This window comes from Ranitomeya imitator, chromosome 5, assembly GCF_032444005.1.
Source record: "Ranitomeya imitator isolate aRanImi1 chromosome 5, aRanImi1.pri, whole genome shotgun sequence".
Classification (NCBI taxonomy): Eukaryota; Metazoa; Chordata; class Amphibia; order Anura; family Dendrobatidae; genus Ranitomeya; species Ranitomeya imitator.
In genome coordinates this window covers 20233231-20249038 of record NC_091286.1, presented here as the reverse complement: position 1 = coordinate 20249038, position 15808 = coordinate 20233231, and the positions used below count along the sequence as shown (strand labels likewise).

At 44.3% G+C, this 15808-nt stretch overlaps 1 protein-coding gene across 1 annotated transcript in view; it reads right to left on the bottom strand.

Annotated features, from left to right (window-relative positions):
- Positions 1-324: 324 nt before the first annotated feature.
- The window catches only part of LCLAT1 (lysocardiolipin acyltransferase 1), an 81258-nt gene continuing 65774 nt past the window's right edge, over positions 325-15808 (bottom strand). The window contains exon 6 of the mRNA XM_069768369.1: positions 325-6080. Within this exon, the coding sequence (XP_069624470.1) occupies positions 5581-6080 (500 nt within the window). The 3' untranslated portion in view covers positions 325-5580. The remainder of the gene's footprint in view (positions 6081-15808) is intronic.

Below are 15808 nucleotides of genomic sequence, written 5' to 3'. Positions count from 1 at the left end.
GACGGCCAGGGGGCCCCCTGCCTGCTCAGGGCCCCGCCACTTGCCCGGGTGCTGACGCCCGCCCTGGGTGGGTATTACAGGCAGCGGGGCAGCTCCCTAGGGACTTTTTTTTTTTTTTTCTGTGATCATCGGCGAGCCACATGTCAGGGGCAGGCGAGCCACATGTGGCTCGCGAGCTACGGGTTGGGGACCCCTGGTCTAGCAGCAGCGGCTACACGTGCACCTTGTATAGCCACATCCCTGTCTTCTCCATGGTGCGTCAGTGATCGACGGCCTCAAACGGAGTCATTTTACAGATTTCATATGCAAAATATTAAAAAAGCGTGGATGTGAAAAGTTTTAATCTTTCTTTTTTTATTCGTATACAACAGCGATGCACTTTTCAAAAGAGTCTACAACACATTTGATCCCTTCACAAATGATTACAAAGTGAAATGAGTGAACGCATCAGAGGAAGGGACTGTGCCGGCTGATAAAGGGATGAAACAAGGATTACGGGACGAAGAAAGAGGATCAGAATATCAAACAGAAAACAATCATTAAAAGCAGAACAATATAAATAAACCCAATAAAAAGCCCTCGATGAACGACTTTTCCCAGTTCGTGTACACGCCATATGGCGCTATAGTGCCGCACATCACTCCACTATGGATGGCTCCATTAACATAAAAGCTAAAAAAACAAACAAAACAAAAAAAAAAACAACCACAGAAGGGACTTTATTCCATTGGGGAAGGAAGAGGGAGCACGTAGAAAATATTGTAATTCATTAGTAATATAAAGTGCAAATACACGTATTTACTACCAGGCATTGATGGATATGATACAGCACTGATCCCATGACAACCCTGGGGTGATGGGAGGTTATGGGATCACTGAAAAAGACTAGGCTCTTAGGCAGGAGTGTGCAACTAAATGTCGAAAAGACACACTGAAACCTATGGCATTTCCAGTGGTGCACCAGGCCTTAAACGGTTATTCCCATATTCATAGATGAGTTTTTCTGTTGTACTACTAGTAGATACCAGCACTTTTTCAATTTACAGCTTAATAAAATTTACATCTGTTCTTGAGATATTACCATTTTTCTTTACAACTCGTTGCCTAAGAGACCGACCACTGCTGCTGCCTAGCAAAAAGCTGTATACAAAAATATTAATATCTCAAGAACAACAGCAACAGGGAATTCCATCTTTCATCCAATGGGTCTCAACTCGAAGATGGTTCCCAGAAAGAAGGGGGACTTGGTGCCAAGTAGTCCAGGCCCCGTTGGTGCTGGTCAGCGGTCTAAAAGATGTTTCTTAAGAACCTCCATATATTGCTTCCTTTGAGGACTCGCAAAATGGAACATGATGCAAAGGCAAATTTTCAAAGACCCTTGACCAGGCTGATGAACAGCAGCTCTTCGCCTTTGATGGAGACCATCTGAAAATCAATAATGGTTTCAACTCAAGGGCTCCTATTAATTTTTATTGCACGCTACGATGACCCAATGGGCAAATTAAAAAAGCAAAACCTGCATTCCAGCTTTCTTCTTGTGGAAAACTTAGTAGGGTGAATTCTGTTCGCAGAAGCCACGGCAGAGTTGATTTCTCATTTCCTGATGGGGCTATTCATGACATGGAATCTTCGTTGCCCCAAACGTAATGGACGGATTACACCAAGGCAGTGGTCAGGTTTTATCACAGGCATTCTATGTCTTACATGGATGATCTAACCTGCAGATCATCAGAGCTTAGAGTCCAGGAACATTACGGGACATCCACCGGTTGGTGAATTATGTGGTGATTAGACTGTGCAAGGGTCTGAAGGACTATATCTGGGACAGGCGGGTGGATTGTCCTGCATGAGGCTGTTTTAATAAAATCATTGTTCACCATTAAGTAAACTGATTGTTCAAGCCCATAAATGTGAACCATCTCCAGGCTATGAACACTGGTACTCTGCTGTTTTGCGTAAACGGCGCTTTTGATGACCCATCTTGCATAAACAGAGCCATCAAAGTTGAGTGAACTAAATTAAAGAGTAAATACAGTAACCGACCAGTCGAGTCATAGTCTTTCATAAGTGGTCCACGGCTCTTCGTTACGGAGGTCATTCTGGTAATGTTGTCATGGATTGGTTCTTTCGTGGTGCAAGGGGAGAAGAGAAATAGTTCTCGGATGTCTAATCATCACCAATCTTGTGAAAAACGAGAGCCATCAGATGTCATGATCTAGCCTTTCCATTATGTTGTGACATCAGTTACATCCTCTCAAAAAAAAAATAAATAAAGATCTAAAACCTACACCTGGAAATTGAGGGTAGTTCATGAAGACATCCATGAACCCAACTAGAACATATCATTGATAAAGACCTCCCTGCTTGGCTCCTCCTTAAGCCCAGCAGAACAGAACCTTCTTTTTGGCTTAAGCCAGTAATATATTACTGGGATGAACATTCATATGGAATAGTAGGCCAGACAAGGATTTGCCATGGAAAAAACCCTTTCTGCTGGAAGTTTTAGCATATACATTCTGTCCCTTACACCATATCTTCTTTTGTGGATGACCATTTGGTTTTCGACTTTGTAGACCATTTTGCTGAAGTTCCGATTCAACTCCTTTGGCAGCTTATGGTGCACACTAAAAACGACTCTATTTTGTGTTACCAGTCTACACAAGGTCTGGTTTTACCAAATGTATTTTAAGTTCTCCAAAGGTCAATATTGTTTTTTCTCCTCATATACACTAAATCCTATGACTTTTTCAAATATAACGATGGGTGGTCAAACAGTAAAGAAGTTCATAAATTTTCCAGGTCTTTGTCCAGAACAGGACATCTATTCCCAAGTATGAGCTTGTGATATGGCCATTAAAAAAAAAAAAAAAAAAAAACCCAAAACATTGTGGTCTCATGGGTAACAACCGGTAATAATGAAGTAGAAAAACCATAAATCTCACTCAAGTCTCACTTTATTTTTCCACCCAAAGCTTCTTGTTACAAAGTGAACTTTGTGAGGAAAAAAAAAGTCTGTAGGGAAAAACAAAGTTTCCTTAAGCATCAATTTATACACGAGAAAAAGAAAGAGGTACTAGGCGGCCTTCGAAAAAAGTATTAAAGATCTACAAACACGGTACGTCACAAAAATGTTGGAAGATGATTTACCATGACAAGCCTACGTCCCAACACCTAACACAGGGCCGGTGGAGTTAGATAGGGTCCCAAATACATCTAGGACAGTGATTTTTTATGACGGGAGACAATTCTCATGTTCCAATGAAAAATAAGATTTCGCGAAGGTAGGGCATCAAGGAAGCATGCCAACAAGAGCTACCTTTACCTAGAGAAGTGATGAAGGTTACGGTCAATCTTGGAATACAAGAATTATTGACTTTCAAGTTGATGTCTTTTTTTGGTTGTGTAAACTTTTTGAAGATTTAGTAGCATACTTTATGTGACCCTTGAAAGCAGATCGGATGACGGCCGGTATTGTTTTAAAGAACGGTGTTGAAAAATTTGAGTTACATAAGCTATGCAGCCCCGCGTAGACATCGTCCTACTAGTAGATACTCAACAGCAGATAAAAATGAGGGCCGGATTGTCAGAACGTCTAGATTGTCGCACGTTGAGTTTAAAGTACTCGAGTTGAAATCTAAATAGTGTATCAACCATAAACTTCTAAAAGTGCCATTGTCTGATAGAACGTTCTAAGTAATTTTCAAGAAAAGTAACACAGTGTCGGTAGCTACATAAGACCTAAAAAAGAGGGATGACCAGAAACAGATCAGTGCTTCAGAAGACAGAGGACCAAGTACACTACTGGATCAAACAGAACTGAAGAGTCATTATACATTACCCAGAGCTTATACTCCAATGTCTGAAACCTCAACCTTGAGTCATTAGTGAAACCATGAAGTTCAACACGTAACTCCGGGGCCACTGCTTGGATGATGGAGATTTACAAGGCCGTGGATAACTGCCAGGTCCATGATGAGACCTGTATGTTCCATGATGACTGTAAAATTATAGGTTCCCACACATCATTTTTATGGTAGACTTGATGAGAATAAATCTAGAAGATAATGGTCCATATTCTGATACGATCACGATATTCACGGTCCTATGGATACTCTGATAGAACATAAAATAATGTGAATCGTAAAACATGTCCTAATTCACAAAGCAGTGGGTCTACAGTATTTTATTGAAAGGTTATTCTAAGAAGGAACCGGCGTGTGAGGACCACTATCTCAAGATCAACACCACTAAATTGGTTAGAACCAATCCCAAAAAACTAGGCCCTGTTTATAGCTCTGGTTACCTTCTTCTATTACTAGAAAGACCCGTGAAAACTAGGCATGGGTCCATCATACGGACTGCACTGACTTTCAGGAAGTCCTGATTTGGGGGTATACTGCGGCAATCTACGGAGAGGAACCCAACCGATTGTAGTGGATTTCCGTATAAGGCAAGTTATATTTTCCTTGAATTATTTCTGTACTCTTTGACTCACTCCAGCTACGATCTAAAAAAAAAAAAAAAAGTGCTCAACTAGGTATTGAAAGGGGACAGCTAAAACCTGGAGCATCTACAATGGCACACCATTCCTTAAAGGAGAGATATGTGAAAAAAAACAACAAAAAGACAAGTAAAACTCCCAAATAAAAGTGGTAGTAATTTAGGGAAGAGCTGCTTATATAATGAATCAACATCGATGGACGCAACTTTATAAACGGGCACATCTGCCGCCCGACAGCTGCAAATTTTTGTGGCAGGATATTATGAAAAAAAAAAAAAAAAAAACTACAAAAAAAAAAAAAACATGATAAAATATAAAAGATAAACCATGTTGCACAAACACATAGAAAAAAGAAATCTGATTGTCAAGTGAACAGATAACATTACACAAAAAACCTCCACGTCATAGCACACAACTTTTACATTTTCCCAGTATGTTACTGGAGATCCCTTCACAAGGGACGACAGATTAACCCTTCGAATACATTTTGTGACATAATATGCTTAACTTCTGTGAAAAGTGTCTAACTCCATTTAATGAGGCAGCAAGATTATTTTCATTTTTTTTCCTATGAAAGTGTTTAAAATGTTCCTCAAGAGTACAACAGTATCTGGATATATGCAAAAGGGAATTCCAGCTTTTAGCTGATGGGTCCCAACTCTACGATTGTTCCCTGAAATAAGGAGAATTGCAGGTCTATTAAGAGCTGAAATCGCTTTGAAGGTCATCAGAGACCCAACAAGACTTTTCTTCGGAACCTCCAAAATAGAGTCTTCTTTAAAGACTGGCAACATTGTCGAGAAGTCAAGATTTCAAAGACCTTTGACTGGTTTGACGAAGACCAACTCTTCGCCTTGGGTGGAGGCTGCTCCGGGAATTGGTCATGGTTCCAACTCCGGGACTCCCATCAATTTTATCTTCTGGAATTCTTGTAGGGTATTCATGTAGTGTGGGCAACCTGAGGCTTTCCAGGAGCTGACAAACTACAAATCTCAGACTTTTCGAGAGCCTTGGGTTGCCTGGTTCACATGCACAGTATGGTAGACATTACAAAAGTATCCTACATACACAGCCCTGCCTTACTGCTGTTTGCCTCTTGCGGCTTGCCGAGCGGTGTGATATCGGTGGCATGCCAGCTCGATGAGCTCGAGTCCTCCACAGTACTTTTCCTGAAGGACATAGACGACAATCATGAAGACGGTGTACCACCGGACTATGCTGTACAGGTAGATAAGGTAAAAGGACACAACAATGAAGGTTGTCCAGTACAGCAACGAAGCAAACTTTATCACATGCACCCTGAGCTCCGATTTGCAAGGAGGGATCCGACTGCGTCTCGTGACGTCGAAGTATTTCTCTCCTTCATAGAAGGTCCGCAGCCGCTCCTCCTTCTCCTTCCAGCGTTCCTGGCACCACAGCTGGAGGTCTTCCTTAGAGGCGGGCAGGCTGCTGACCGGATACCTGCGGACGTGGAAGTGAATCTCCTTGGGGAAGTTGCCATGAAGGATGTGTTTCTCGGTTTGAGGAATGTTGTGAGGGTAAGCCACAGTTATGTCATGGATGGCATCGAGGTTGTTACCTAAAGGAGAGCAGAAAAGTATAGATCAATAATGAGGAGAACGTGTAGGGATGGAGACGTCCATCATGAGTAGATTCACTGCAAATGACCAGAAGCAAGTAACATGCAAAACTGGAGGAGACCAAGAATACGTAAACTCAACCTAGATGTTTGGCAGATCTCCAGCCACTCTCCTTGTTATTGAAGGTGGTTTCCAATTTCAGAAAATAACTACCACCTTCTCTTCTCCTAGATGGCTAGCTTTACTCCCGCTCCCCGGGTCCAGCATAGTTTTCCAGTGTCAAGTTATTGTCTGCAGCGCTGACGTGACATGAACAGAGCTGCAGCCAATAACTGGGGTCAGCGGCTTTGAGCAGCTCATGCCGTTAATTTTGGCAGGGCCGCTGAGCTCAGCTAGCAGTCCGAATAACAGAAACTGGGAGCAATAATGGACTCCGCATTGGACCCTGGGAGGGTGAGTAAAGCTCAGTTTGCTTTTTAAAACAAACCAGCTGGGGACAGGGGGTTTCTAAAACTCGAGAATACCTTTCTAGGAATCCCCTTTTTCTCATTTACTAGTGGGCTTGCATTGAACACTCAGAAGACAATCTGAACAAGCAGAGCTGCAGTGAAAAGCAGGGTGAAGTAAATGAGCAAGAGCCTAAGGCAGTGTGCACACTGAGCATTTGCTGCAGATTTGCTTGTATCAAACACAGAAAAAAAATGCTGGGGGGGGTTTCACCCTTGAAAATTTTGCAGCAAAAATGCAGCGTGTGAACAAGGTCTTAGTATCTGATGAGACAGGATGGAGAATTCAGACTATCATAGACTAATAAACCCTGCAGAGGAGCTGGGGCCACTGATCCTACTGGAGACATACAGTATGTAGTTTCTATTCCTTCCTTTGTTATCAAAGATACAGGCTGATCCTCTGATCTCCCCCATGCTTTACAGGTCTGCCTATCCGGATTAAGCGGACCAGCGACCAACGATGCCGGTAACCAGGGTAAACATCGGGTTACTAAGCGCAGGGCCACGCTTAGTAACCCGATGTTTACCCTGGTTACCAGCGTAAAAGTAAAAAAAAAACAAAAAAAAAAACACTTCATACTTACCTTCCGCTGTCTGTCTCTCGGCGCTCTGCTTCTCTGCCCTGTGTAAGCCCAGCGGCCGGAAAGCAGAGCGGTGACGTCACCAGCAGGGGAAAGGTCGAGGAGGTAAGAGGATATTATACTTTCTCCCCGTCGTGACGGTCACCTCCACAGGATCTATATGTGCAGTGATTGGTGGCGCAGTGGGGGCGCGATACTGGATCGAGCAGTCCGCATTGGTGGCGCAATGGAAGCGCGATGTAAGATCAAGAAGACCGCATCTGTGGTGCAATGGGGGCGCCGACACAGACAGTGTCTAGGCGGGGAAGGCGCCTCCATTGCGCCACCAATGCGGACTGCTCGATCCAGTATCGCGCCCCCAATCACTGCACATATAGATCCTGTGAAGGTGACAGTCACGACAGGGAGAAAGTATAATATCCTCTTACCTCCTCGACCTTTCCCCTGCTGGGACCCTCGGGTTACAGGGACACATAGAAGCCAGCTAATTACCCAGCCAACTTGACCGTTGACAGATGTCTCAAAACCACTGCTGGACTATTCTTTTACTACTTCTATTGAAAACTAAGACTACATTTCCGTCATCTAGGTTACATCTGGATCATCTTCACCTATTTTACATATAAATATATCCTTGCTCTTACATGACGCGCCACGAACAGATACTAAGGCACCATTTGTGAACAAGGCCACTGTGTGGCCGAAACGTTAAAAGAAAAAGAAATTGTTGCCTTACTGTTTTGCTCCTGTATCTTCAATAAATGTATTCACTTCAGCAAAATTTGAACTAGATGTGTGCAGTGTTCTGACTTTTCTAGTATGTGCATCATCACAGTATAGCTATATGTGAACGGCACTTGCTTTGGTTCTCTGATTATTCGCCTATTCCTGCCACGGGGCACATGTGATCAGGCTTTTGTCATGACTACCATCCTGATGTTTTTACTATCTTTGCCTTGGACCCATGCTTTTTACTAGGGTCATTTATCCTTGAAGCTACTTTTTGTGAATCGGGATTTTTTCACAATGCCCTGATAACGCTTTAATAACGATTTTCTGATACATTTTATATGTTGTATAGTAAAATCCAATTTTTGGGTTTTTTCATGTAAGACATGAAGATGAGCTGCAGTGGCGCTGTGCGGGTGGAGCGCTCCGCGGGAGACCACCGGACTCTTCTATGATAAGTGACTATCTTTCAGCGTTATTGTCTCCGGATCTGATTGTTGATGCGTCGGCGGGTTACGCTCTGCACTGTACGATGTGCCGGAGCTCGGATGGCTAATTCTGGGAGGAAAATCCCTGATGAACAGAAGGATGGCCGTGACCGTACAATCTCATCGGTCACATTCAGCACCCCACAACTGAAGAGCGGGGCTGCTGGACGCGGCGGCGGACGTCAGAGCAGAGCAGGGACGGCAGCACCTACCGGTGCCAGACATGGCAGCTCTCTATACATTAGATACATGGACCCCCAGGGACCTGGTCTCACGGCTCTGCATCGCTCCTCTGTTCTTCCTGTTCCCATTCCCAGAACAGCGGGTGTCAGTGCACCATCAGCAATGATCGGACACAACTTACTGACCTGCTGTCAATTTATTCCAGCACTACCAGGAGGCACAGCAGAGGACAGCACAACCGAGGGTCACACGCCCACCATTATTACACAATCTGCGATACAATCCGACATTCTTAGTGTCAAACAGACGATGTGTTTTATGTGAATGGAAACCGTCTAGTTCTCGTCTGCAGGGTGTGAACCTGTACAGAACGGATACTGCACACAGCTGGGGGTCTGTTACAGTTGTACCCAGTGCCAGCACAGTTCTCCCTCTCTCATTCCGACACTTTGCTACAATGTGTCAGTGCAGATAAAATGTATCAGTGGCCTTCGGACTGATCTGCTCATTCGTCACGTCGGACAGCGCCATTTACCTGCAGATATGGGATTATCCTGCGGATTAATAGGGCCAGGGAAGATTCCCCGGCCGCCATACTGAACGACCGGCTACAGGGAGAAAAAGAACGCTATTCCTCCCGGGAACAGCTGGTGTTGTCATAGGGGCGTACTACCACCAGACTAACACCAAGAAAGTTTCAGGTGATTTTAATGGGCTCTGCTCAATGGCTGAGAAGCCAAACGGGAGGGGCATATTTGGCAAGCGGGTTTACAGCGCTCTCATGGGCTACTAGTAACTGGTCTCGGCCCCTTGAGCTGGGCACCAGGGTTGGCGCAGCAGCTCCCCATCATGTGGGCACCTGTATCTTCTTTATATCAGTCTTTAAAGGGGACGCAGAACATCACCCATTGTTAAAGTCAGGTTTTTGTATTACATGTTTGTTTGCTTTTTCATATCACAATTTCTATTAAATATAAAAATTCTTGCAATTTTCAAACTGGCTACTAGGGCTTTTGTATATTATCTTTCTGTTATAGGAAATGCACACGATCATCAGCAGCAACGATCAGACTGACTATTGTATTAAAGCATCTAATGAGCGTGTGTACAAAGGTCATTGTGTAGGACAGGAAGGCGGTGAGCTGTGACATCTATTGTGAACTGTGGATCCTGTGCTATCTATTGTGCATATAGGTGCTATCAGCCATTGTACAGGAGGAGGAGGTGAGCTGTGACATCTATTGTGAATGGTGGATCCTGTGTTATCTACTGTATATAGAGGTGTTATCAGTCATTGTACAGGAGGAGGAGGTGAGCTGTGACATCACCTATTGTGAATGGTGGATCCTGTGTTATCTACTGTATATAGAGGTGTTATCAGTCATTGTACAGGAGGAGGAGGAGGTGAGCTGTGATATCACCTATTGTGAAAATGGAGGATCCTGTGTTATCTACTGTATATAGAGGTGTTATCAGTCATTGTACAGGAGGAAGAGGTGATAGAGGTGTTATAAGCCTTTATACTCCTGACTGTGATGATAATGAGCCTGCTGTAAACAAGTTTACAAATTTTTTTTTATAACGATTGTCAAACAAAAGAAAAAAAAATGCCTTTTTTATTTTTTTTTTAATACATGCGATACAAATCCCTGATTTCCTTCTCTGATGATCGCTTCTGTTTCCAGCTCTACACATCATGTAGGTAATAATATTTCGCACCTACTTCGTTCCAGAGCCGATAAACAGCAGATCTGATGAAATCCGCAATCACATCACTTGTGTCATTTACATAAACAGCTTGAAGTGAAATCTTCATTTACATAATTCCATCATTCAGCCGCAGGAGCAGCACAATTTTTAGGAAGACTTATAATTGAGGATGAAGGGCGCGATACAGCTCTCATTATTGCTCACAGCGACGCGCCGGACGCAGACTTGGGATTATGTTTCCACAAGCTCCGTTTATACAGTATAACCCCAGTACAATTCCAGTACCAGACGCAATTTACAGGTGAACTGCATAACAATGTCACCATACAAACTGGTGCGCACCATGATCACGTAGAAAAAAAAAAAAGTTAAATCTATACATCTCTAGAAAGGGTTCTTTACACTAAGAGCACTGAAATATCCACCAAAGGATTAGGCAATCAATCCCTTCAAGGAGCAGGTGGATGTTTTCTAAAATAACGTATGGACCATAAGATAACGCAACCGGAAGGGGCTGAAGGAGGCGTTTCTTCCATTAACTGGAGCCGATTCTACTTGGAGACCACAACTGATTAGTGGAGTTGGACATGGAAACGCCTCACCGGCTTGGAGGGGTCTGAGGACATTACAGACCGGCGAGGCAGCTCTGATCTGGAATTCATCATACAGACCCATGCCGTGCAAAAGACACAGCTGAACTGGAGAGTGTAGAGAAGAGCGACCGAAATACTGGAGGGACTGAACGCCAAGGCCTGCAACAATGACAGGGTGCATAGTTTTAATTAAGGGGAAACCCTTTTTTCTTCTATATTCAAACTGTGATTCTTTACTGTGAGAGCATGGAGTCTATGAATTCTTCACTGTAAGAGCATGGAGTCTAAGCACTCTTTACTGTTAGAGCATGGAGTATGATTCTTTACTGTTAAAGCAGTGAGACTATGGATTCTTTATTGTAAGAGCAGTGAGACTAGGGACTCTACTGTTAGAGCAGTGAGTCTGAAGTCTTTACAGTAAGAGCATGGAGTCCATGGATACTTTACGGTAAGGGCAGATAGACTATGGATTCTTTACTATAAGAGCAGTGAGACTATGGACTCTACTGCTAGAGCAGTGATTCTATGAATTCTTTACTGTAAGAGCATGGAGTCTATGAATTCTTTACTGTAAGAGCATGGAGTCTAAGCATTCTTTACTGTAAGAGCATGGAGTCTATGCATTCTTTACGGCAAGAGCATGGAGTCTATGCATTCTTTACTGTAAGAGCATGGAGTCTCTGAATTCTTTACGGTAAGGGCATGGAGTCTATGAATTCTTTACTGTACAAGTAGTGAGACTATGGGACTCTCCGCAACATGATGCTGTGATGGTTGATTCATTGCACCAGTTCGGGAAGGGACTGGGTGCTAGAGATATTACAGGTCATGGTATGTTGTCCAAGGGCTTAATTCTTATTTTGGGAAGTAATTTTTCCTCTAATATGGGACAAATACAATCTGTATTGTGGGGACTTTATCTTCTTTTGGATTAACACGGGAGATTTAAAGCCTGGACTTGGGTCTACAGTACTGAACTCCGGTATATGTACTGCCCTTCAGCAATGTACAGGGTGGAGCGCGGTAATTTGCTGATTTGGGAATGAAATAAAAAAATTATGATCATTAGAAAAATTTATTTTATATTTTAATTATACTGAACAGTAATGGAATTTTTAAATTACATGGTTTTAAATAGTGTATCTGGCAAATGTCGACCTTCGCTATCCACACACTGCTGCATACGTTTTCTGAAGTTTTCATGAACTCTAACAAGCATGTCCACTGGTATTCTGCCAATTTCAGCTTCAATATTGTTCCTTAGGTCTTCCAAGGTGTTGGGACGGTTGATATACACCTTAGACTTCAGGTAACCCCAAAGGAAAAAATCGCATGGGGCTAAATCTGGTGAGCGTGCTGGCCAGTTCACATCTCCCCTCAAAGAGATAAGCCGTCCAGGAAACATTTGCCTCAAACAATTCATGGTAACCCTCGCTGTGTGTGCAGTGGCACCATCCTGTTGGAACCATGTATCCTCTAGTTCCATTGCCTCAAGAGCCGGCTGAAAATAATCCTGTATCATAGACAAGTACCGTTCGGAGTTCACAGTTATGGCACGACCATTATCCTGAAAAAAGTAAGGACCAATGATGCCTACTCGTGATATGGCGCACCACACAGAGACGCGGTCCGAATGCAGAGGTCTCAGAGATTGCAGTACTGCTGCTCTAACTCTCTCGATGTTTTGTGGTGTTGTAATCCTTCTCTCAGGTCCCCTTCGTACACATGACACATTCCCTGCTGTTCTGAATGCATTCACCCAATTTACAATTGATTGCCGTCCAGGAACACGTCCGCGTGGAGGAACAGCGAATTGTAAACGAAAAGCACGCTGCACTGCAATGATCGAGTGGGCATTTGAAAAATACGCTTCAACACAAAATGACCTCTCCTCACGTGTCCACTGCATGATGGCAACTGAAAGGCAGAGGAATACAAATCTCCCATCAGCCACTGTAAGCCACACCCACTCTCCCCTCTCTTCGACCGACAGTGCCGCCACAGCATGCAGAGCAAAAAAGCAAATTACCGCGCTCCACCCTGTATGATTAAAGGGTAACACCACCCTGCACGTTTTATACCTGCGTTCCAAAGCGTTGGGGTGAGGGGGGACTAGAAGTACTGCGTCCAAGTAAGCTGCCCTTTAAGAATCAATGTCACTTTTATTCCCGTGGCCGTGACCAGTAAGTCCCCCAGCTCCTGTGCACGTGCAGCTCTGCAGAGCGGTCACCAGCAGCGCGGTCCATGGTCCATCGCTTTTTACAGAGAACAGATTTTATGCAATTTATCCATTATTTCTGTGTGGCAAGTGCCAGCTGTGCCCACTGCCCTGGCAGGAACCTGACGTCTACCAGGCGTTTTGCACGACCGGACACATTCATAGGATGAAGCAGCAGATCGGACGGGATCCAGCGCTGTGACCAGAGGAAGGACCACGCACAATTCACCCACGCTGCCAGGACGGATGCTGCCAGGACGGATGCTGCCAAGACGGGCGCTGCCATACACACACTGACAGCAGATGATCACCATCACTACATGAGATGCATGCAAGCGGTATCTTTCAGGATAGGATTAGATACACGGCTCAGCAGACAGTATCACAGGATTGGACTAGATACACAGCTCAGCAGTCAGTATCACACAGGATAGGATTAGATACACGGCTCAGCAGACAGTATCACACAGGAAAGGATTAGATACACGGCTCAGCAGTCAGTATCACACAGGAGAGGATTAGATACACAGCTCAGCAGACAGTATCACACAGGATTGGACTAGATACACAGCTCAGCAGACAGTATCACACAGGAGAGGATTAGATACACGGCTCAGCAGACAGTATCACACAGGAGAGGATTAGATACACGGCTCAGCAGACAGTATCACACAGGAGAGGATTAGATACACGGCTCAGCAGTCAGTATCACACAGGATATGATTAGATACACGGCTCAGCAGACAGTATCACACAGGATAGGATTAGATACACGGCTCAGCAGACAGTATCACACAGGAGAGGATTAGATACACAGCTCAGCAGTCAGTATCACACAGGAGAGGATTAGATACACAGCTCAGCAGACAGTATCACACAGGAGAGGATTAGATACACAGCTCAGCAGACAGTATCACACAGGATAGGATTAGATACACAGCAGACAGTATCACACAGGATAGGATTAGATACACTATGCAGACAGTATCACAGGATTGGATTAGATACACAGCTCAGCAGTCAGTATCACACAGGATAGGATTAGATACACAGCAGACAGTATCACACAGGATAGGATTAGATACACAGCTCAGCAGTCAGTATCACACAGGATAGGATTAGATACACGGCTCAGCAGACAGTATCACACAGGAGAGGATTAGATACACAGCTCAGCAGACAGTATCACATATGGTAGGATTAGATACACGGCTCAGCAGACAGTGTCACACAGGATAGGATTAGATACACAGTTCAGCAGACAGTATCACACAGGATTGGATTAGATACACAGCTCAGCAGTCAGTATCACACAGGAGAGGATTAGATACACAGCTCAGCAGACAGTATCACACAGGAGAGGATTAGATACACAGCTCAGCAGACAGTATCACACAGGATAGGATTAGATACACAGCAGAGAGTATCACACAGGATAGGATTAGATACACTATGCAGACAGTATCACAGGATTGGATTAGATACACAGCTCAGCAGTCAGTATCACACAGGATAGGATTAGATACACAGCAGACAGTATCACACAGGATAGGATTAGATACACAGCTCAGCAGTCAGTATCACACAGGATAGGATTAGATACACGGCTCAGCAGACAGTATCACACAGGAGAGGATTAGATACACAGCTCAGCAGACAGTATCACATATGGTAGGATTAGATACACGGCTCAGCAGACAGTGTCACACAGGATAGGATTAGATACACAGTTCAGCAGACAGTATCACACAGGATTGGATTAGATACACAGCTCAGCAGTCAGTATCGCACAGGATTGGATTAGATACACTCTCTGCGGACAGTACCGCACATGTGATTGGCTTAGATACAGTGATACTGTATTTCCCCGTGTGGCTGTGGCTCCGGGGCATCGCAGACAGGAGCCCAGGGTCTTACAGCAGCACATAATGGCGGTCCGTCCCCGTATTCTGCTGCCGCCGCTGTCTCTCCGGTTTTTTATAGCAGACGCGCCGACACTTATAGATTCCATTTACTTCAATGGTCGACCAATTTAACAAAAAAGCCCAAATTTTCTCCGCTGAGCTGCAGCTTTGAAGATTCGCTTGCAATTTTCTTTAACGTATCGAGGCCAAGAGGTCTCTGGAGCAGCGGTGAGTGCGGCTGAACGCTCGGCTCCTCTCTTATAAAATTCCATTATACGCACCCTCCCCCTCCATCAGTCACAGACATGGACTGACGTCAGCTCGGAGATGAGCACCTTGATTAATGGCCGCTTGTGGCAGCGCGGGGATCAGGCCGGTGTTCGGCTGCGATGTGCTGAGCCGGCAGATTGTCACCGGGAGCTCAATATCAAACATGGAAAACATTCATAAAAAAATGTCGCCCTGTCGCCACCGCCCTCGTCAGCTCCGCGCCGGCTCACGAATATGGACGAGAGCCGCCAAATCTCAACTAATTCTTAGTATAAAGAAGAAAAAAAAAAAAGATAACGTGGAGATGATGATGGATGGCTGCGCCAAAAGTGTGTCCGAGTCAGCAGAGAGGAAGAGGAGTCACAGAGGGAAAGACAAAGGCTGGAGAAAAGACCAACGGAAACAAAAGCTCATAGGATGCCTTGTTAATAAAAAGATTCATGACAGTCCCATGTGTAAAACAGGGAAGGTTCGGAAAATGTTACACAAAAATTCGACAAATATGTGAAAGGCATGTAATGCTCTGAGGTGTCCTAGGACCG